This window comes from Cyphellophora attinorum (assembly GCF_001299255.1).
Source record: "Cyphellophora attinorum strain CBS 131958 chromosome Unknown Contig61, whole genome shotgun sequence".
NCBI lineage: Eukaryota > Fungi > Ascomycota > Eurotiomycetes > Chaetothyriales > Cyphellophoraceae > Cyphellophora > Cyphellophora attinorum.
In genome coordinates this window covers 1-21,012 of record NW_017253289.1, presented here as the reverse complement: position 1 = coordinate 21,012, position 21,012 = coordinate 1, and the positions used below count along the sequence as shown (strand labels likewise).

General features: G+C 53.3%; 12 protein-coding genes across 12 annotated transcripts; 6 read left to right on the top strand and 6 right to left on the bottom strand.

The window, feature by feature from the left end:
* Positions 1-175: 175 nt before the first annotated feature.
* Positions 176-1,142, bottom strand: AB675_3877 (GTP-binding protein rhoC; the record flags this gene model as incomplete). Its single annotated transcript, XM_018143967.1, has 3 exons — positions 176-508; positions 562-765; positions 888-1,142. 3 exons carry the CDS (start codon positions 1,140-1,142, stop codon positions 176-178), a joined length of 792 nt encoding a protein of 263 aa, XP_017994372.1.
* Positions 1,143-1,912: 770 nt separating this feature from the next.
* On the top strand, positions 1,913-3,551 carry AB675_3876 (Dihydrosphingosine 1-phosphate phosphatase; the record flags this gene model as incomplete). Its single annotated transcript, XM_018143966.1, has 2 exons — positions 1,913-1,958; positions 2,014-3,551. 2 exons carry the CDS (start codon positions 1,913-1,915, stop codon positions 3,549-3,551), a joined length of 1,584 nt encoding a protein of 527 aa, XP_017994386.1.
* Positions 3,552-4,097: 546 nt separating this feature from the next.
* On the top strand, positions 4,098-5,126 carry AB675_3875 (uncharacterized protein; the record flags this gene model as incomplete). Its single annotated transcript, XM_018143965.1, has 1 exon — positions 4,098-5,126. One exon carries the CDS (start codon positions 4,098-4,100, stop codon positions 5,124-5,126), a length of 1,029 nt encoding a protein of 342 aa, XP_017994360.1.
* A 153-nt stretch (positions 5,127-5,279) lies between these two features.
* On the bottom strand, positions 5,280-6,526 carry AB675_3874 (2-alkenal (NADP(+)-dependent); the record flags this gene model as incomplete). Its single annotated transcript, XM_018143964.1, has 3 exons — positions 5,280-5,522; positions 5,579-5,640; positions 5,770-6,526. The coding sequence occupies 3 exons, from the start codon at positions 6,524-6,526 to the stop codon at positions 5,280-5,282; spliced, it is 1,062 nt and encodes a 353-aa protein (XP_017994380.1).
* Positions 6,527-7,391: 865 nt separating this feature from the next.
* AB675_3873 (Sugar transporter STL1) lies at positions 7,392-9,286 on the top strand (the record flags this gene model as incomplete). The annotated part of the gene is made up of 9 exons (XM_018143963.1): positions 7,392-7,445; positions 7,495-7,599; positions 7,652-7,780; positions 7,847-8,295; positions 8,356-8,640; positions 8,696-8,726; positions 8,775-8,838; positions 8,892-8,960; positions 9,018-9,286. 9 exons carry the CDS (start codon positions 7,392-7,394, stop codon positions 9,284-9,286), a joined length of 1,455 nt encoding a protein of 484 aa, XP_017994387.1.
* Positions 9,287-9,322: 36 nt separating this feature from the next.
* AB675_3872 (uncharacterized protein) lies at positions 9,323-11,618 on the bottom strand (the record flags this gene model as incomplete). The annotated part of the gene is made up of 4 exons (XM_018143962.1): positions 9,323-10,559; positions 10,612-11,255; positions 11,313-11,493; positions 11,587-11,618. The coding sequence occupies 4 exons, from the start codon at positions 11,616-11,618 to the stop codon at positions 9,323-9,325; spliced, it is 2,094 nt and encodes a 697-aa protein (XP_017994376.1).
* Positions 11,619-12,508: 890 nt separating this feature from the next.
* On the bottom strand, positions 12,509-13,270 carry AB675_3871 (uncharacterized protein; the record flags this gene model as incomplete). Its single annotated transcript, XM_018143961.1, has 1 exon — positions 12,509-13,270. One exon carries the CDS (start codon positions 13,268-13,270, stop codon positions 12,509-12,511), a length of 762 nt encoding a protein of 253 aa, XP_017994366.1.
* Positions 13,271-14,193: 923 nt separating this feature from the next.
* AB675_3870 (uncharacterized protein) lies at positions 14,194-14,885 on the top strand (the record flags this gene model as incomplete). The annotated part of the gene is made up of 3 exons (XM_018143960.1): positions 14,194-14,326; positions 14,384-14,578; positions 14,647-14,885. The coding sequence occupies 3 exons, from the start codon at positions 14,194-14,196 to the stop codon at positions 14,883-14,885; spliced, it is 567 nt and encodes a 188-aa protein (XP_017994368.1).
* A 205-nt stretch (positions 14,886-15,090) lies between these two features.
* AB675_3869 (54S ribosomal protein L7, mitochondrial) lies at positions 15,091-16,202 on the bottom strand (the record flags this gene model as incomplete). The annotated part of the gene is made up of 2 exons (XM_018143958.1): positions 15,091-15,904; positions 15,961-16,202. The coding sequence occupies 2 exons, from the start codon at positions 16,200-16,202 to the stop codon at positions 15,091-15,093; spliced, it is 1,056 nt and encodes a 351-aa protein (XP_017994362.1).
* Positions 16,203-16,639: 437 nt separating this feature from the next.
* AB675_3868 (Protein SMG7) lies at positions 16,640-18,231 on the top strand (the record flags this gene model as incomplete). Its single annotated transcript, XM_018143957.1, has 3 exons — positions 16,640-16,668; positions 16,721-16,807; positions 16,851-18,231. The coding sequence occupies 3 exons, from the start codon at positions 16,640-16,642 to the stop codon at positions 18,229-18,231; spliced, it is 1,497 nt and encodes a 498-aa protein (XP_017994374.1).
* Positions 18,232-18,891: 660 nt separating this feature from the next.
* On the top strand, positions 18,892-19,296 carry AB675_3867 (DNA-directed RNA polymerases I and III subunit RPAC2; the record flags this gene model as incomplete). Its single annotated transcript, XM_018143956.1, has 1 exon — positions 18,892-19,296. The coding sequence occupies one exon, from the start codon at positions 18,892-18,894 to the stop codon at positions 19,294-19,296; it is 405 nt and encodes a 134-aa protein (XP_017994370.1).
* Positions 19,297-19,540: 244 nt separating this feature from the next.
* Positions 19,541-20,408, bottom strand: AB675_3866 (NADH-ubiquinone oxido 14.8 kDa subunit; the record flags this gene model as incomplete). The annotated part of the gene is made up of 3 exons (XM_018143955.1): positions 19,541-19,732; positions 19,945-20,091; positions 20,295-20,408. The coding sequence occupies 3 exons, from the start codon at positions 20,406-20,408 to the stop codon at positions 19,541-19,543; spliced, it is 453 nt and encodes a 150-aa protein (XP_017994365.1).
* Between the last annotated feature and the right edge of the window lie 604 nt (positions 20,409-21,012).

Below are 21,012 nucleotides of genomic sequence, written 5' to 3'. Positions count from 1 at the left end.
GATTTCTGCATACAAGCCTGCACAGCCAGAGCACTTCCCGCTACGACTGAGACGCTGGTCGAGTGACTCGTCTGACTCACCAGCCAAAGAGCACGGTTCCAACCAATCCAGCCCAAAACACTGCTTATGAAGGTCTTTGCCAGAGGTTCCCCGAACACGCCCAACCGGATGGTCCTCACAGGATGACACACTTGGCCCGCTTCTTGGCCTTGACTTTTCTCCCACCCGTGTCTGGCCCAACATCCTCGTATCTCGCCTCCTCGGTCTGGACCGCAGTATTGATAGCCAGCTCGAATACCTCGTCGATGCCCTTGGCCTCTTTGGCTGAGCACTCGATGTATTGCGCGCCCATTTTGCGGGCCACGGCAGCGCCTTGCTCGGGTGTGACGGGTGTGAGGCCTTGTGTGCGAAGAAGTTCGATGCAGGTTCGTTTTGTGCGCAGATCGGACTTCAGACCGACGAGGACGAGGGGAGTGGAAGGACAGAAGTGAAGGACCTCTGGGTACCACTGTAGCCGGCGGCGTTAGCGAATGGTAATGTGCGGAAACGAGAGAGGCTTACCTTGTCCATGACGTTTTCTAGCGAGTTGGGACAGTCAATGGCGAAGCATACGAAAAGGAGGTCAGTCTCCGGGTATGAGAGTGGTCGCAGTCGGTCGTATTCTTCTTGACCGGCGGTGTCCCAGAGTGCCAGTTCGACGGTCTTGCCGGTGGGTGGATGAATGGTCTGAGTGATGTAGTTTTCGAAGACAGTCGGCACATATTTCTGGAGGATAGGTATTAGCATCTCTTCCGCCGAATCAAAGCTGAGATAGAACTTGCCTCTGGAAAGTATCCTTGCGAGTAGCTGATGAGCAAACATGTCTTCCCACAACCTCCGTCACCGACGACAACGAACTTCTTTGAGTAGCTGGGTGGCTGAGTGATGTTGGTGGCTTCTGACAATCGTGTACCCATACTACTTCGCTGATCGTAGCTCATGTTGGTGCTCACAGTGGCGTTAGATGTGCGCGTACTCTCGCTGCGGCGATTCGTAGGTCTTCGACGTGGTGAGGGAGGTGTGATGTATGATGCCGAGGCGGTCTTTTCTGACATGACCGTCGATGTGTGGGTGGAAAGGCGGTGCGAGTATGTGTCCGCCATTGTGGAAGGCAACCAGCCCTGACCGCGGCCTGCGGCAAGTGAAGACTCGAGACTCGGACCAGCTGAATTTCGATGATGTGCTGCTGACTTTGCTGTGGTGATTGCGAGGTGACTTGAACCGCCGGTGCAGCGAATATCTGCGATGATGGATGCGAAGAGAAGAGATGTTGTTTGTTATTATGTACAAAGGAAGAAAATCGAGCAGATGCAGGTCTGATCCCTGTTGCAAGCCGCCGCCTTGGTTTGAGAGACGTAAAATCATTGAAGTTACTCCAAGTTAGCAGGTGGCAGCTGTTTGGGGTCGCCGTTGCCCAGCAACCGCTACACCCTCCTTCCACTCCAGCTTCCGCCCTCATCAGAATCGCGCTGGTGACGTCGCAGGCTCTTCCTGGTCCATCGCCTTACCAGGTGGGCTCCAACTACTATGGCTGTGCGAATCATGCAGCATCTCCGCTTCTCCTGCCGGATCTTCGTCTGCGATGCTAGTCACTTATTATGATGACGCCCGTGGTGGGATGTACCAAGCCCAGTCGCGGGCGAGAAGTTAGCTCGGCTCTGATTCGCCCGGCGACTGAAGCGACCGTCTGGGATGGCAGTCGCACTGCATTTCCTTCCACTTACGAATTCCTCCTCCACACAACACTATCGTTACGTATCCATTTCACGAAGTCGCGAACAGGTGTTGATCTGATAGCTATGTCGTGTCGTGGAGGCCTCTGATCAGCTCCGCCGCCAGCATCGTACTCAATGGCATTGTCAGCAAAGCGCAGATGGCCAAGGAACATTTGGACGCGGGGCTGAGGAGTCTTGATCACTGTATGCTCTCTCTTTCCGCCTCTACACATCCTGTACAGTGCTGATGACCTTCCAGACAAGATCCGCCTCCCAAGATGGCGCTACTATGTCCGCGAAAAGCTGCTCCCTATTGTCCGCTGGGAGACACCCTACGTCGCCTACCTCCAGGACACCCTCCGCTCGCCGTTCCTTGACTCCTACTTTGCAATGACCGCAAACCTCGGCACCCACACCTTCTTCATGATCATGCTACCAATCCTCTTCTGGTGTGGTTACACTTCATTGGGAAGAGGCATGGTCTACATCCTCGCCGCCGGCGTCTACTGGAGCGGCTTCGTCAAGGATATGCTCTGTCTACCACGGCCGCTGAGTCCTCCACTGCAGCGGATCACCATGTCCGGCTCAGTGGCATTGGAATATGGCTTCCCCAGCACCCACTCAGCCAACGCCGTTAGCGTCGCAATCTACAGCGTCTACCTCCTCCGAACTTCATCATCCGCCGGAACACCATTCAATACCTGCCTACAAGCCATATCATACTTCTACTTCTTCTCAATCGCCCTTGGCCGGCTCTACTGCGGCATGCATGGCTTCTTCGACGTCTTCTGCGGCACCGCCCTCGGCGCCGTGATTGCTATCCTACAGTGCGAGTTCAGCGATGCTTTCGATGCATATATGTTCCAGGACGACGTCAAGCGACTAGTCATTTTCGTCTTGATCATACTCGTCCTGACACGACTACACCCAGAGCCCGCGGACAACTGCCCATGCTACGATGATAGCGTTGCCTTCAACGGAGTCGTTGGTGGTGTCACCATCGGTTGCTGGCATTACGCAACCCAAACTTCGTTTTCGTGGAGCGAGCCCAGTCCTGCCACCGTCCCGTTCAGTCTGGAGAAGATGGGCTGGCTGGTCGCAGTCGCCCGCATCGTCCTCGGCGTAGTCATCGTCTTTGCCTGGCGTGCAGTCATGAAGCCAACACTCCTCAAGATCTTGCCTCCACTGTTTCGGACCATCGAACACTACGGCCTCACTTTGCCTAGAAGGTACTTCACGCCCGCCTCCCAATATAAGACTGTGCCTTCACAGCGAAACGACGACAACGTCATCCCTTCAGCGCGCGACATACCCGGTCTACTGCGAAGACGCAGAGCCATCTCTGTCGGACCCCAGTCAGAAGCGGACGCATACGAAGCCATGGCGTATCGTGAAAAGCAAAGAAGAGATTCCATTCATCATCAGGCGACACTCAGTCCAGTGGCGGCATCCCCTCCGAGCTCGCCTGACAGAGCTGATGGGAAAGGGAACAGGAAACGTGCTTCCAGCCTCGAGCAGTTTCGGCAACAGATGGGCATGGGCGCTGATGGCCTGATGAAACCTGCGGCTGAAGAAGAAGAGGAGATATCGAACAAAGCTACGAAAGCCTCCAACGACAACGACGATAGAGAAGCCTTGCAGACAAACCTGGATTTTGCCAACGTGGTCAAGCCCCGAGTGAGATACGATGTCGAGGTCGTGACAAAGCTGATCGTCTATTGCGGCATCGGCTGGTTAGCCGTCGAGATCAATCCTATCGTGTTTGAAATGGTCGGACTGGGGTTAGGCGTCAGATAGATTCTTGCGTAGACCTGATATGTAGGATGGCTGCCGGGACAATGTGCGGCGTCGGAGCTTCTAGGTCACACAGCGTCGCACAGAGTCCCCGCAAGCTGGAACATCCACGATGCACATTTCACACGAAGCAATAATCAGGTGGCGAGTTTCGTGCGAACCTACCCACTGGTTAAAATGTCAGAGCTCCAGCACCATGCCTGGCCAGGAAGCTTATGATGAGCAGCACGACCAATCTGCCCTGATCACTGAACCCTCTGTTGCAGATTATCGCACGAAATCCCCAAATTCCGCCGGGAATTCGATTAACTCCCGGTCTATTTGAGCCACGTTCGACCCGGCCGACAGCCTCATCTTTACTACTAACCAACTTATCCATTTGTCAGCGCTTCTAGGATTGCAGAAGCAAGGCTGCAACGCGCCTCGTGCACGGTATGTCTGTGCCCATTAAATGATGCTAAAGCGAAGCTCTTTTTGCCCTGGAAATGTCACACGCGTGCCGCCTCGTCCAGCGAATTCGAAAAAGACCATCCCGCTTTCCTAGTCGACATGACTCCCCAAACAGCCTTCGTAACCGGCGCCAATGGCTTCATTGGCAGTGCAGTGGCCAAGGAGTTCTCACGCAATGGGTACACGACCTACGGTCTCGTTCGTCGCGCTCAAAGCGGCTTGGACCTCCAAAGAAATGAAGTCATTCCCGTTGTCGGTACGGCCGAAGACGCGGCCGCGTTCATTTCCCATCTGCCTCCAATTGATGTGATAATCACGTGCGACGAAGACCTGGCAAACTACAATGCGCATCAACAAGCTCGACTTGCGATGATACAACGACTCTGCGAAGCCTCCAAGGCCAAGGGGGCCGAGAAGCCACTGGTCATCTTCACTAGCGGCTGTAAAGACTACGGAGTCAGTAAGCTGCTTCATGGCGACGAGGGTTTGAAGCCGGACACGGAAGATAGTCCTCTGAATCCGCCAGATCTGCTCAAGCCCAGAACAGCGGCGGCAACCGATATGCTCAGCAATCACACCGAGGAATTCGATTGTGTTGTCACGAGGCCTACGACGCTATGGGGCTATTCCGGCAGCTACTATTCTTACTTCTTCTCGCTGGCCGAGCGCGCAAAAAGGGACAACAAGCCAGTGTTGGAACTGCCCGCCAGCCCTAATGCAATCCTACATGGGATGCATGTCGCCGACGTTGCGGCTGCATACTTAGCGATCGCGACTGCGCCGCGGCAAGTCGTTATGGGCAAGGTGTATAACATGTCCGCCCATCGGTACGAAACGCTGGAAGAAATCATACCGTTCGTGGAGCGAAGTTACGACATTAAGATAACGCTCCGAGACTCTCAGCCCGATGATGCAAAGGTCTTTGGACTCTACGCTCTATCCTTGTGGCAGTTTCCACAATGGGTAGGCTCGGTGAGGTTGCGGCACGACCTTGGCTGGAAAGATAACAAACCTCTTTTCACTGAAGCCTTTGAAACGTATCGACAAGCTTACGAAGCTGCTACAAGTACAGATACCGAGCAGATCGAGCGGATGACGAAGAAGACACAGAGCGCTGGTACTCTGTAGAATACTGCCCACTTTACACACCCCGTTGCTTGTGCATGCATCTATCACTGAATTAGCGGCTGTTTGCTCTGCTGTAGACTTCACGTTCTTACGTGGCAGACAGGACTTGAATAATTCTCGATTTGCGATCTGCTTCGTAAAATGTGGAAGTAATCAAGTGTTGTTCGCTTCAACAAGCCGTGTGAGCAGTTTGCCGGTATTTCCACCTGTAAACAACAGCGCCCACGTCTTTGGAATGTCCTCGAATACAGTATCTACGATCGTCTCATTGTCATCTCGAAGGACAAGATTTCCTGCACTCCATTCTCTCACCAGCAAATCTGTGACTTCCTTTTGATGGTCAAGGTAGTCGATGTTGATAAAACCTAACATTTTGAGACGCATTGTCACGACTTCCTGTTCACTATTAGTATGCAAAAGGGCCGTGGCAGTCGAGAATTGATGCAACTTACAAACAGATTCTTGATGCCAGTCTGATTCACAACGTCATTGTAGGTTGATGTCATTCCACAGGCTGCAATACGGCCGTATTTTTCATTCGCTTCAGCATAAGGTCGAGGATCTCTCCTCCCACATTATCTTGAACGCCTAGTCAGTCGGACGGAAAGACACGCAACCGTCCTGGTGGTGCGACGCGACGTACCGAAGTATACATCAGCAAAGTCTTCTGTCTCCGCCGCCAGATTCTCAGCAAAATGCGAGTCCTTGTAGTTCAAACACTTGTCCGCTCCCAGAGACTCAACCCAGCGACATTTCTCTTCTGTGCCTGCTATGCCGATAAGCTGTAGAAAGTCGGCGTCAGAGTCGTGTGCGTCTGGAGCATGAGAATATGAGATGGAACTCACCCTTCCACAACCAAGCACCTTCTTCGCAATCTGAACCACCATACTGCCAACAGCCCCAGCCGCCGCGCTTACGACTATGGTATCAGTCTTCTTGAGCTCCACAATCTCCTTGAGAGCATAGTATGCCGTCAACCCAGGCAGACCAAGGCCACCGAGAAAGTGTGTCTCCCTGAGGCCTTCTGGGGGGTCGAGCATGACAAGATTCTGAGCGGGATGAACGGAATATTCTGACCACCCCATACGTCCCACAACAAGGCTTCCGACTTCTAGCTTGTCGTCGCGGGACTCAATTACGCTGCCGATTCCGAGCGCGCGCATAGTGTCTCCGGGTTGGAGCGGCGGCAGATAGGCTCTGTCTGGGTCGACTGAGGGTGAGATCCACGAGCGTTGTGCAGGATCGTTGCTCAAGTACACTGTCTGCACTAGAACTTCACCGTCCTGCGGTTCGTTCAATGTTGTCGTCGTGAGTTCAAATGTCTGTTCTGAGCCCTCGAGCACAGGCATGCCGTGCGGCTTCTGTCGTAGTTTCCATTGCTTTGTTGTGGTAGGAGCCATAGCCACTTCGCAGAGACTGGTAGAATTAGCGGAGCTAGAGGAGATACTCCCTGCCCAGGTGGGCTTCGTCGTGGTTTTGATGCATTTCGGAATCGCGGAGGAGAACGAACAAGTGCTCCATGGTCCGCAATATTAGATGACAAAGCGCTCTGACAGTCCCCGCGAGCACGAACAGCTGTAATGGTGTTTTGCTTTCAAGACGCCTCGGCAGTTTCCCCGGCCAGTTGATATGCTGACGGCAAAAGACCTGCTGGGATAGTGTCGACTAAGACCAGTTTTCCCGACCGGGGCAGAATTTCCATCGGAAATTCTTTGGTGTTGCGACACGTCTTCCGCCGGACCTCGTCGCAAAGGCCGGAATTTGAAGAAGTATCCAAACCTTTCCCTCCCGTCCTGAAACGACTGCCCTTCCCCGGTGTCCTCGATTGGCGGGTGGTACAATGTCGACCCCGTCGACACATCTTTGCGGAGTAAATCTGGGGAAAGCGTACAACAGAATGGAAGGGTGTCACGAAAGAACCAACAAGACTTGCCGCCTGAAGATGCTGAAATTTCGGAGTATAAGTAGTCAGCCGTAGGATGGTGAATATTGATCGCAGGAAGAGATCATTACCTACATAGGAGCCTACTCAGACCATCCCACAATCTGCCTTCTTCACAATATCAGGTTGGCACACGTACGACCAATATCGCCCTGTTGCCATAGATGGAGCGTGTTCGATTTCGTGGAAAGACATTGCGAGTGCTAATAACTGTGACTTGCAGTATTGCTTTCATATTGTTTGGCTGTGAGCAGAAATGCCCTACCTGAGCCTCGGCCAATACAATGTACTAAAGCTCATCCTTTGCAGATGATCAAGGTGTGATGGGTGGCGTGTTGGGAGGGGCTCCGTTCAACGACCAATTCCACCATCCATCAGTATGTTCGCTCGTCTGCAAAGATTAGTCCGATTCCTAACTTGGCCCAGGCTTTGCAGGTAGGGCTGATTACAGGGTTGTATGACATTGGTTGTCTGCTGGGTTCTCTGGGAGCGCTGCTGTTCAGCGAGGCGCACGGAAGGAAGAGGTCAATCGTGAGTCCAGCCCGAGCCCAACAACAGGACCTACTTCTGACTGATTTGAAAGATTTTTGGCGCTCTTGTGTCTCTGATCGGAGCCATACTTCAGAGCACTGCTAAAACGGTCCCCCATCTGATGGTTGCGAGAGTCATCACAGGTGTTGGAGTTGGTGTCATGACGGCGAATGTTCCTGTAGTCAGTCCACAACTAAGAGACTCCCTCAGACGTAACTGTCCTCCGGATTGCTGACTCTCGGGATAGTGGCAATCTGAAGTCTCAAATGCGAACAATCGAGGAATACTTGTCACCATCCAAAGCGCCAATATCAACTCTGGCTTTGTACTATCCACCTGGGTGACATTCGGCACAGCATATGTCACACGCAGCCAATTCCAATGGGTATTCCCGATCGCCTTGCAGGTAGTCTTTCCGGTCTATCTGTTGATAATGGTGCCGTTCCTCGTCGAGTCACCCCGTTGGCTAGCTCTTCATGGGTCCACAGGCCAGGCAACCAGAGTCATCGCTCAGCTTCGCGATTTGCCTGAAGACGATGATGAAGTTGTGCGAACGCGAAACGAGATTGAATTGGCACTGGAGGCTGAGAAGCCGGGCTCGTTTTTGGATCTCTTCAGGAATGGAGGACAACAGAACTTCAGAAGAATGATGCTTGGAGTGACTGCTCTCAGTATGCAGCAGTTGACTGGTATCAAGTGAGTATCCAGTCCCGCATCTGGCATTCAAGCTACCCTTACTGACTGCTTTTGTGCTAGCTCGGTTGCATACTATATCCCAGTCATTCTGCAAGAGTATGTCGGACTGAGCAATGTGATATCGCACATTGCAGCGGCGGCAGGCTCGACACAGTGCCTTTGTTTCTCTTTCCTTCCAATACTGTACATCGAGAGGATCGGCCGTCGGAAGAGCTTGCTTATTGGTGCCGCTGGCATGACCATAGCCATGGTTCTGATCTGCATCGGGTTCAACATCCACACTAAAGGGGCTCCTATCATGATCACGGTCATGTATTACCTGTTTTATGACTTCTTCACCACATCGTAAGTCTATCTGATGTCCTTCCCCAAAGTGCTGAATTGCTAACATAGTTATCAGCTACCTCAGCGTACCATGGATGTATGCGGCGGTGAGTCTGTGAATACTCAAATCAAAGATTTCTGCTGATCGTGACAAGGAAATCAACTCCCTTCGAACAAGGTCGCAAGGCATGGCTCTGGCATCTGCTTCAAATTGGCTGCGTAAGTACGATCCACACAGCGGCCTCTTTGAGGGCGTGTTTAATGCTATCCAGTGAACGGTGTCATCGTCACCATTACCCCCATTGGCCTGCAAAATCTTGGCTGGAGATTTTACATCGTCTGTAAGTGTCACTATTTGCACCTCAGACCCTGCAGCTTCCGAGACTAACTCTGCCGAGGGACGACGATCAACTTCTCCTTCATTCCGATCGTGTACTTCTTGTTTCCAGAGACAGGTGGACTTTCTCTTGAACAAATCGACCATATATTCGAAGGCAAGGGACAGGGTTGGAGCGGCTTCACACAAGGTGTGCACGAAAGCACGCAAAGATCCCTCCGTCATCACCAATGGGCCGAAGTGGCTGAGATGCACCCCCATCAGGTCGACGAAAATGCCTTGGAGGAGAAGGAGAAATTTCCGAACTCGACTGAGGTTGAGAATATCTAGGTTTGCCGCGCAAAAGGTGATGGGCGTTGTCTTCCATCAAGGGAAAGGGGGCACATCATCCCATATCCAGCCCTGGCCAATGTTGTTGATATCATCCATGAAACTTGTATCAGTCAAGATACCACTCATATCAAAATTGATCCATGCGGAGTTGGCAGTCGTGTCGAAGGAATCACTATAACCTTGATCGAAATCCGAAGGGTTGGTGTCGTGACGTACTCCGACGCGCTCGCTGGCGTCACCCAACAGAGCTCCCGCGGGTGCGAAGTCATCGCCTCTGCGGGCTGGAGGCGTTCTTCTTGATACTGAATCTTGCGTGGATCGTCCCGACACCGTCTGAGCACGGCTCTCGAGTGTATTAGCGTTCGCTCCGTCCAAAATGCTGCTGTCGAGGGCAGAGTGGTTTCCTTCCACAGTCAGCAGTCTCATCTCTTGGTCGAGGATGACTCTGAGTAGTCGTTGTAGGATATTCTCCGTCTGATCAGAGATGGCCGTACGGTAGCCAAACAGCCTCGGCATTTTGATGAGTCTGCCGATGGCGCGTTTTGCTTCTTGCGCCTGAGTGGACAGCGGCTGGGAAAGCGCAAATATGCCCAAGACAAAGCCCGCGGTGAACGTCTGCACTCCAGTGTAACCTCCCACGTGACAGTTGCGGGACTGTTTGAGAACATCTGGAAATCGATCGATGCAAGACGTCCTGGTCGCGGCCTTCCAGCAGATGTCTTTGCTTATGCTCGATAATCTTCTGACGTCTTCGCTGATTTCGTCCATCGTCTCGGGCATGTTGAGTGGTGGTCTGAACAGGGAGCCCTTGATGTGGAAAAGCAAGGTACGATGCAAGACAAGTTGAATGTTGTCATAAGCGAGTTGCAAGGCTAGAGCTTGCACCTGGAAGACGCGGAGACTCCGATACTGCCGACTGTGGGTAAGAGAGTGACGAGAAACATTCTTCAGATCGAGCTCGGGAGGGACGCTGTCTTGCCACTCCAGCAACTGCGCGTTGATGGCCTGGATTCTGTTGACAACTTCTCGGACTGATCGTCTGTCATTGAAGTATACGTCTTTCATGATCGGTTCTGCGATACAATACAGTCGGAACTTAAATCGCTGGTAAGAAAGTGTTGTAACTCTTCGAGATGAGCCATCTTCCATTACTTCGTATGACCCAATTCCCGGGCAAGTCTCCAGTGTGTCATCGATATTTTGAGGCAGCTCAACCTGGCACTTCGAATGCTGAATAGAATTGGTTGTGCCATAAGTCAAAGCTCCGTATCTGCAAACGGTAAGCCACTCGGTCACATCCGTTGAAGCGTAGTAGCATTTACCCGTCCAAGACGTATACTGCCCACCACACACGGCGCCGCACCTCTCTCTCGATGGGATCGATGACTCGCCAAGTGGACTCTCGATGGAGTTTCATACCTTGAGCGAGTCTTGTTGCGGCACTGTTCATAGCTAAGCAGCGATGCGGCCGACCGTGGTAGAAGTAAAACGAGCTGAGGAGGACGCAAACTTGAATTGCTCCAACATCGTCTTGGTCCAGAACAGCCAGGAACCTCGCTTCGATCTTTTCGAGGAGAACTGCCTGGAAACGCGAGAGGTCATGGCTCGAGTAGGTGGGTGGAATCTCGTCTACCAGCACGTACTTTGTTCCTATCAGTAAGACTACCATCACGAGGATGATTGTAGATAGCTTTTGCCTCGGAAATGTTCCAGTATTTAACATCTCCTCGAGATCGGCACGCAGTGAAGGTTCGTGGAATACCATCATGAACCAGTGAACAGAATCTATGAACACATCAAAGAGTTTCAGTGTGACGACACGAGCAGGTAGACTGCAGCCCATCACATCGCGAAGGCGTACAAGGTCGCCGTTGGCTAGCGGGTTTGAGACAGTTGAAGTAAGTCCATCCGGAATCGCATTGAAGCCCGTGAGCGGGCCATGCTCAGTGTCGAGAGTGGTGAAAAGCTGTTGTTCATCATGGGTTAGCACATGACCGTCTCAATGTGACCACATCTAGCAAACCTGATCTATCAAGCCATAGGTTGATGGTCTGTCTTGGCTAAGCGCAGGAATGCGATCAGTTTGCTCGAAGCTCGCTCCTCCCACTTCAGCCAAGTTCGAATCGGTCGGAGTGCCTCCAGCCAACAAGATCCGCTGGGCTAGTTGCACTTGCGAGCGCTCTTGATCGATCTTTGTTCGTTTCCTATTTAAAGTATCAGCCAATTCAGGACCTCAAGACCTCGTCTAGGTCTTAGATGGATCAGATCGTACCTTTTAGGCAGCTCACCTTCCTCACACTGTGCACCCGCATGTATGCACAGCAGACATGGTCGCTGACGGTCGCACTGTGAACATGGTTACGCTCTGACCCCATACGGATGGAATGACAGGCTTTACACAAGATCATACCTTGAGCTTCTGGCGCCGACACCTTACACACGCGTGCAGAGTTTTCGAACCAGGAAGTCGGCTTCGCCGTTGCGGCATAGTAACTCATCGTAGCATCCGCAGGCTCCTGGATTAGTTGAACAGTGATCTGTGCGTGATCAACCTATCTAGGCGCCCCTTTCAGGTATACACCTACTTACTTGGAGAAGGCCGTGGCGAGATACCTAGGTACTTTCTGAACCCCGCAGGCAGCGAACTTGACTTGCCTTGTCCCCAGACTCTCTCTGATCACATGGTCTCACGGTTGCAAAGCTTGGGCATGGGCCAGAGGCGAAAGCATATCATACATGATGGAGGTACACGTGGTGATGGATGTGCATGACGTTCAGAGATGTGCAATGGTCGATCCAGGCATGAGCGGGCTAAACACGGAAGCAGAACGAGCTTTTTTGTGGCTGCATTATCGACCACTAGCTACCATAATGCCCGTAAGACACCTAACAGACCGCCGAGAAATCTCACACTGCGCAGAACAACCGCCGGTTTGGCCTACACGGCTGCGCGCTGCTGACCGTGTGCCTGAAACATTTGTAGAGCTCCGGCTAGTAATGTCCTTGCCGCCGTTCCGACCAGCATTCCTGCACTTCTGCCCTTTCTCCAGCATGGATCGAGCCGCTCACTTAGCGAACAGGAAGCAGGCGTGGCTGCTTGGATCCGATTGACATGCTTCAACCGGCCCTCATGGAAGGTGATACGGGACGCGGTTTTCAGACCAGAAGTCCGCAACTATCCTTGTAGGTAGAGTAGCCCACGCCTAATGGTTGACGAACTCAGTCTCCCAACGCACTCCCGCCCCGTTGCACATAATACTGCTCTGCTCTGTCCAGTCCGCCCACCTTGCCCGTTTTGCCATCCCCAGGGATCTTCCAATTATTGACTCCCCACCACCATCTCCTCAGCCCGGCGCCCCAATGCCTCCCCTTGAATTGACTCCCCCGGTTCCAATGTCTCCACCCAAACAGCGCGAAGTTCCACAGCGTCCCCTGCAGTAATGGCAACAGCAGTTGATCCCTCACCGTTATTATCGCTATTTGCGTGTTGGTTTGTGCGTTTTTGATGCTGGCGAGGTAGCTCTGTTCGAAGCGCATGTCTGGCAGTGGTGGGAAGCTTTTTCTCCGGGATCTAGGTTGGGGTGTGGGTTGGAGGATGTCGCTGGGGATTTCTGATGTTTCAGAGATGTCTGCTGCATCGATGTCCGAGGAGTCTGGTGAGGGTGGAAGTTCGGCTGGTACGAGGCGGCTGGCGGCTGTGGACGGGTTGACGTCGTGATGGGAGATGGGTTGCGAACGATGTGCGTGGATTGGATTGCGGAGGCGAGTTCGCTTGCTGGATTGTGCGCCATTGCGGCGCGAGGTATTTGAACGGTTGCAATGGGTCGTGAGAGTCTTCGATAGACCGATTGCGTTGGTGTTCGGGCGGGCGCTGCGGGAGTGGTCACACGTTGCAGCAGGAAGGATGTTGTCGATGGCCGACATGCAGGTGTCAATTGAGGTTGGAGATAAGTGGGTCTCCGGGGCGGCCTCTGTGTCCATGCCGCTCAACTCGACCAAAACGCCCAAAACGACTTCTTGCAATGTATCTCTCACTTGAGTCTCACTAAGGCTTCAATCACTGGTAGATCACTGGTAGTCGCATTCAACATCTCTACACGCCGGGGAGTGCACTGTATCTTCAGATCTAGACCTCGCCAATTTTGTTGATCAGACCGTCAGTCACAGCAATTCCACCGCCTCGGGAGGCGTTCAAGGTCCCCAGCCTCCAGCGTCTTTGAGAGCACGAACATTCAGCTCTCGTCCATACTATCAGTATTCTAACGCAAGCAAGACCATGCTTTTGCACTCCGACCGTGATCTATTCGATGTGAGCGACGTATGTTCTTCTCAAGAACCTTAGTGGTCAGTCAGTAATCGTCGCCGTACGATGTCTCCACTACGTCACCTGAGGTGCGTCCTTTTTGGTAAGGCCGTAAACACCATGACTTCAAGTTCTCCGAACGATCAATTGTGATCATTAGTCTTCTGCATGACAGTCGCCGTTAGGTCGGCGTTCATTTCGCAGCAGAGCAGCATTCAGGCTGGCTGCGCCGCTTATGAAATCAACGTGCATCTCATGAAATCCCCGCGTGGTTGAAGGAGCTTTGATTAGTGCTTGAGTGACTCGCATGACCGAAATAGGAACCAAGTTCGGTAACCTCATCGACGATGTGTCGGAAGACCACGATCACAACGTCAACCATGAGATTTGCTCGGCCGAGGAGTATTGATTAGGATCACTTCCACGGCTGCGTTGTAAGTCCAGGTTGGCAGGTACGTAGGCAGGCAGGTATATAGTGTCGCAGGGCCCACCTCAACTTTCTTGAAGCAACAGCAGCTCAGCTACCAAACCACGAACAATCCCGATATACTCCAAAGACCACAATCGGCACAAGTCCAGTTGCTAGCCTCTCGACTCCATCATGGCACAGACAAATTCCCTTCCCACCAAGTTCCTCGCCAACAACGAAGCATGGCGTCCTGGCTGGACGAATCCCGCCACGATGGTACAAATCCGCCAGTCAGGCACCGCACCTGAGGGCCCATTGATGATCAGTGAGTCTTTCCCTGCCCACGATGTCCCCCACACAACCCGCTAACTCACCACTCAAGTCACATGCATGGACCCGCGCTGCGATCCAGTGCAATTCCTGGGCACTGGCGCGGATGGCAAGCCAAACACACTCTTTGCCTCGATCCGCAACCCGGGTGGACGCATCACGAAGGACACCATGCGCAGTGTTCTGACGCTTCGAGCTCTCAATACAATCAGCGAGGGCGGCACGATTGCTGTTGTGCATCATACTGGTGAGTTCTCCAGGCCAATCCAGCCCTTCACCTCCTTCGTCAGTAGCTGACGTCTAGCCTCTACGAAGACTGCGGGATGACGCACCTTACCGACGAGTACATCCGCGAAAAGGCCCTAGCTCGCAATCCCGCGGACGACGCCCGCATCAACGCTATCGAGTATGGCTGCTTCACTAGCGAAGACTTCGAGGAGACCATCCGCATTGACATGCGTACGCTTCGTGCTGAGAGCTACGTCGATGGCATGGACGTACTGGGATTCGCTTTTATCACGGAGACTGGGGAGCTGAAGCAGATCTTTGCTTGAAGATTCAACGCTATGGCACAGGGTGTATGGTCGTGAAGGTCTCCACGGGCTGCTCGAAGGCGACTGCGAACAGGCTGACCAGCACGCCCTCACCCAAGCTATTCTGTCCAGTCGTCATGCCTAGAGTCCGCCCAGGTGCTGTTGGCAGCATCATAGTCGAGGGAAAATCTCAAATCCGTTGCATTGTAGGCAGGCCACGCGAACTTTAGTCCACAATCTTGCCCCAAAACGGGACGCCCATCTGTTGCAGCAGCATTCTCGCGTCCTTGTCCGTAGTCGCAGTAGTATGCATTGTGATGTGCATGCCAGGTATCATCTTTGTCGGGTAGCTGTCATAGTTCGTCTCGACCTCGGGAAACAGCGCCACCGTCTCAGGTCCCATTCCGAACATCAGGTTGCCGGAGCTATCCCCACTGGTCGCTCTTATACCTCGCCAGTCCTTGATCCGTGGGAGCACAATGGTGATTAATTTCGAAATGAAATGCCACATGTCCTCGCCTCGCAGATCCACGGTCATGGAGACTGGCTTCCCTGGAACGAGTGACCATTGCGAGACGCCGGTTTTCGCCTTATGAATCACAGCGCGCTGGTTCGTGATGCTCTGCACGAGCAGACCGGCGGTGTGGAGAGGTGGGGAGCCTCTCGACAAAGCGGCTTTGATGAATGCATGTACAGTGACGCGGTTGAGGCGTGGGATGTTATTGGGCACGATTGGATGTCGTAGTAACCGTAGCACATCGCCGCCTCGCGGGCCTCGTAATGGTCGATTCTTGAAGTAGGGGCTGTCGCCTTCCCAGCTGCGTAATCGAGGACCTTTTTCCATAGGCTTGAAGCCAGGAGGTGTATGCTGGTAGCACATTGTCATGAAGTCGGCGGCAAGGACGCGATGGTATGTTTGTTCGAGGCGTGGAGAGGAGAATGGGCCGGGGACGTATTCGCGAGATGAAGGATCGTTGGCGGGCGGAGGCTGGTGTGGATGGAGCGGCCCATGCCAGTAGCGAGGGGAGCGGTAGTTGTAGCTTCAGATATGTAAGTATGCTGTACGAGGAGTGAGTAGGAATGAAGGTAGGCATACCGGCTTTTAGGTAATTGCGCCGGCCGACTCTTTGCGCGTATGACTGGGTTGTAGGTCGACGCATCTGCAGCGTCGGTATTGAGCAGAGACGGATTGCTGTCGAGCTCCGAGGCTGGATCTGAAGAAGGTCTGGAGGCACTGGTCGTGGACTGAAATCTTCTGGTCCGAGCGCAACTCGAGCAGACTGACTGTGTTTGTTGTAGTGACCGGGCTATCCGGCGTGAGAACGACGACTTGGACATCTTATACTCCCCGTGTGATGCCAGGTGCGATGCCGCGAACAAGGCGCAGGTGCAGTCTCTAGCATGCAGAATTGCACGTCGAAGTCAACTCGCAGTACGGCGGGAGTCCTCCTGGAGGACGAGGCTGCACCACAGCCTTGGCCCAGTGACCTTGGACAGCCCGGAGGGTTTGAGCCTTACTCGACTCGCACCTCATCGCTGTGATGAAAGAGTTATAACAGCTTCACATTGTAATGTGGCTTCCTGAGTACAGGCATCTGCGGTACCTGATCTCGCGAACGAGTCCAGACATCAAAATAAGGCGTCGTTGAGGAAGGTGGAGTTCTTCGCTCAATGAAGTCGCATTCGAGCGTCACGACCACCAGGGATGCTGCGCGGCCTGCAGCGCGGGCTCAGGAAGGCATCCTGAGCACCCAAGATGTGATCTAAAGCGCGCCATGGACGAAGCTATGCAACAAGCACTAAAGTAGGTTCAATACCAACCTCTGCTGGACACGTTGGAGCTGACCTTCTCCCAGAAATGTGGATCGGGCAGAAGACGAATTGGAGCATCTCACACAGGCCCAGAACTCTCAGTATGCCGCTATGAAGTCTGCTCTGGACAGGTGAGATAACTCACATGGGTCAATCGGGTGCTGACTGTCTCAGCTTTCGTAGTACATGCCAGGATGCCCTTTTTCTGGACCTGAAGCTGGCTGCCGACCATAACGTGGAGCCGCGAATATGGCAAGCACATCACACTGTCAACAACCGGCTCCGGAAAAGCCTCAAGGACGTCCGCAAAGAATCAAGGAAAGTGGTCGAGCGCAGAAAGCTCGAGAAGGTCTACCTCAACTTCATCAAGTCTAGCCTTCGATTCTACCGCACCTTCCTTCAGCGGATCTGGTCACACTTCACTGGTATCGGCGAGTTGCACAGCGTTGCACAGAAGATGCACCTCGACCTGTTGTCCGTCGACGCACCGGTGCCTGTTGATGCGCCACAGAAGCAACAGCTACTGCAATACTGTCATTCCACTCTCATACATTGTGGTGATCTATCACGCTATCGAGAAATCGCGCTTGCCCAGAAGACTCGCAACTGGGGTCCGGCGGAAGGATACTACGAATGTGCTGCTCGGCTCGATCCAACCTCTGGCTTATCGTTCAACCAGTTGTCGATGATGGCAGTCGTTGACGATGACGACTTTGGTGCCCTGTACTACACTTACATGTGTTTAGCCACGATCAATCCGTTCCCTGCAGCAGATGAAAACCTGATCAGGCTGCTGAACAAGATCTGGACCAAGACCAAAAAGCCATCTGCCACTCAGACAAAGCCCGCCCGAGCGGAGTTTTCATTTCTTTATTTTCATGCCATGATCCACGCTGATGCGGATGCGGCGCCGGCAGACTTCCGTCCGAAACGCGACACTCTTCTGGGACGAGGAGGGCTCTTTGATTTAGTGGTGTCCGAGCCTGGCGCCAAGTCATTGAAACAAATGTGCTTGATGAACATCGCTGCTTTTCACCATGCGACAAAGGTACTACAGAGCGCCGAACAAATCGCCGGATCCCACGACAGGGAATCGAGGATATATCACATGTTGCTGGAGCTCAACATGTCGACGCTCGCGCTTTTCATGAGTATTGTGTCTTTAGAGCACGAGAATGTCCCTCAATCGACACCTCAGTTCCTAGGCGGACTGGCCTCAACAAGCACTATCCACAAGTTGTTGCCATGCCTGCGTCTGTACAGCGCCTGGCTTATGTCCAACATCGACATCCTCCGTGAGCGCACTGGTGATGGTATTGCCAACAAACTCCCCCTCGAATCGCTCTGGACAGTCTTCCTTAATTGCAAGGCAGCTCTTTCCGAGAAGCTCAGCACTGCTGACATCGATAATGTTCGCTATCTGCTGGAGGAGGATCAGGGCATGCTTCACTTCTCTCCTATCGCAGCAGTGGTGCAGCAAGCGATGCTGCGTAAGCCTGGCGAAGTTGCCAAGTCAGTTAGGAGGGACGAGGCGATCATTGACAAGCAAACATGATTCGTGCACATGCTCATGGGAAGGTCTCCGTGATACTAGATAGACAACGTAACTCAGTGATCTCGTTGCGTCCACGCGATCCAATAATCACTTCCTCGCTCTCCTGCTGTTGGTGTAAGATCGCCCCACCGGGTAGCAACAAGTGCTACAAAAGTATGGCAATGCCCAAGAAACACCTGATGGCCCAAGACAGCCAGGTGAAGGGTTGACTGAAGGAAAAAAAGGGAAGAGGACGACGTGGGGAAGAGGGATATTTATACCCGCTCAGCACCCCATGCTGTTGACTCGGCCGGAAGCATTCACTTCGCGAGGCATGATTCAGGGCCTGGCTGCAGACGTTGATTGGCTCGTGCGACTCCGCCAATAAGGCAACTTTTGCTCAAGTCTTCTTCGAGTATTCGAATTGCTTCGCAACTCTTCACACCCGCCTCATCGGAGTCTTCGTATGCCACGGATCCAAATCCGCCAATTTCGACTTACTGAACGGCCACGATCCCTGCCGTGTACTCCGATCATCACGACAGGCCAATTAGCGAACATCGCATTGAAACCCTCGTAGACTATCGACACACCTTGCAGAGTACACCCAACCAACACCGCATCACCGCCCAACGAGGCCCCTCACAGCCGTCCCTCCACTCCATCAGCCCGTCACACAATATGCCCACCACCACCTCCGACGATGCACCACCCGACCCCTCCCTCGTCACAACCGACCTCGCACAAACCCTCCTCCTAGGCAACACGCCCAAACTATCCATCCTCCCCAACGCCACACCCAAATCCGCCTCCTTCGCCATCGCGCACGAAGATCACACGCTAGGAAACGCTTTACGCTACTTCATCTGCAAGAACCCGGATGTCGAGTTCTGCGGATACACGATCCCGCATCCGAGTGAGAGTATGTTGAGTGTGCGGGTGCAGGTTTGGGACGACGTCGAGACCACGGCACTAGCCGTTCTGCAGAAGGGTCTGCACGATATGATTGCGGCATGCGATGTTATTACGGAGAAGTTCGAGGCGGCGCGGGATCGGTTTAATGATGATGGGGCGATGGAGAGTTGACGTTCAAGAATCGACATTTTACGTGCTAGGGTAGCCTCTGCGATTGCCTAGTTCGGGGCATCAGGGAGTCCGCATCACGGTGGTCCTGCGATCGATCTCTTATTCGAGCATCACGTGGGTGCCAGTAACGGCATTAATTGAGGTCGGAATTTTCATACGCCAACGAGGCCTCTGTCTAGAAGTCTGTACTTCGCCCACCACGATACGAATTGTGGCTTGTTGGCCGACCCCATCCCTGTCTGCTCTATGGATCTAGTTTCGGCCCTTTTCGCGACAAGTTAGGCATGGCTTCGAGCAGTAGAGAAAATCTCAGTGGCTGGTGACTCACCTCCAAAAATCCCGACATGAAATTCTTCGGCAGTCGGGCAGTCGGGTCCTCTTCTTTGCGGAAGTATTTCATCACGTGGGAGAGCTGCTTCCAGAAGTTCAAGGTTTCCTGGAGTCGTAGCAGAAGGAAAGAATCAGCAACTGTCCACATAGAAGTGATGCTCGAGCATGTCGTTTGCGATGACCACCATCTCCGAAGTCACGGCATGTGGATTTGTGCCAGCACCGGTGCTTCACGAATCGTCCCAGGACCGACGCGCCGCAGCACGACGCCGAGTCTGGTGGGCGGTGTAGCAAGAATCAACATGTAGAATGACATACCTGAAACTCCATGTGACTCTGGCTGATCAACACGTCTACCGCCTTGAGGTTGTTGACGTAGCGGTGCTTCTCGAACTCTTCGCGGACTTTTGAGCGGATGCGTGCGACCGGCATGTTGAGCGAATACATTTGTTGGATCTCGGGACCCTGTTTGTGGGACATGAATACATTAGTGTCTTCTGCTCTTCTTGCTCTGCGCGGCTGGTCCGTTCTGCTCGGGGAAGTGACTGTCGTCGGGAGAGAGAGATGCGAGCAAGGTGAGGCTCGATTTTTGGTGGGAAGGCTCTGACAGCTCAGGCGGGCGCTGTGCCCACCAGCATACAAGAGACATGAGGACGGAGACAACGTACAGCTCTCAGCCACTCCCGATAGCTCTTCAGCACTCTTCGGTGCGCATCTCCCCAATTTATTGCTGCTCGAATCGTCAGTCCTTGCATGACTTCTTCGTCTTTCTCATCCTCCATCGCTTCGTCTCGTCCAACTTCGGTAGAAGGTAATGGTGGAGGACTCACAGGTCCGCGTTCTCTGCGCGAGATATGTTGGGTTGATCGGCATGGCGGGCAGAGGTCACATGTGGGTCGGCCGCGCCGAAGGTGACCTCTGGATGTGATACGGACTCCGGCAATAGGTGTTGAGGGTCTGGCTGTGGGATCGAGCGCGGGCTGTTGGTTTCGAGGTCTTGAGGTGCAGTGAAGCTCAATGTTAGGGTTGGCTGGAAAATAGAGCCCTAAAATGCCCGTTCTGCTGGTCCCCCCGCGTCACCGCTCAGCATCTCCAAATTTCAGGTACAGATTGCCCAAATCGTGAACTTTTTTGCTACAGCGGTCTCGACTGCTAGCTTCTTAAGTACTCATCTCTGTCCTCCTACGAAGGCCGCCTCACGCAGACTTTGATCGCTCATCCCGTCTTTCTCCCTTTCCTTCCCGCCCAACATGGGCTCCACAATCCCATCCCCTCCCACCCCTCCAACCCGCCGCACCGCCTCTCTAAACCGCATAACCAACGAAACCAAGATCCAAGTCTCCTTCTCTCTCGACGGCGGCCCCCTCCCCCCTGGGCAAGCGTTGC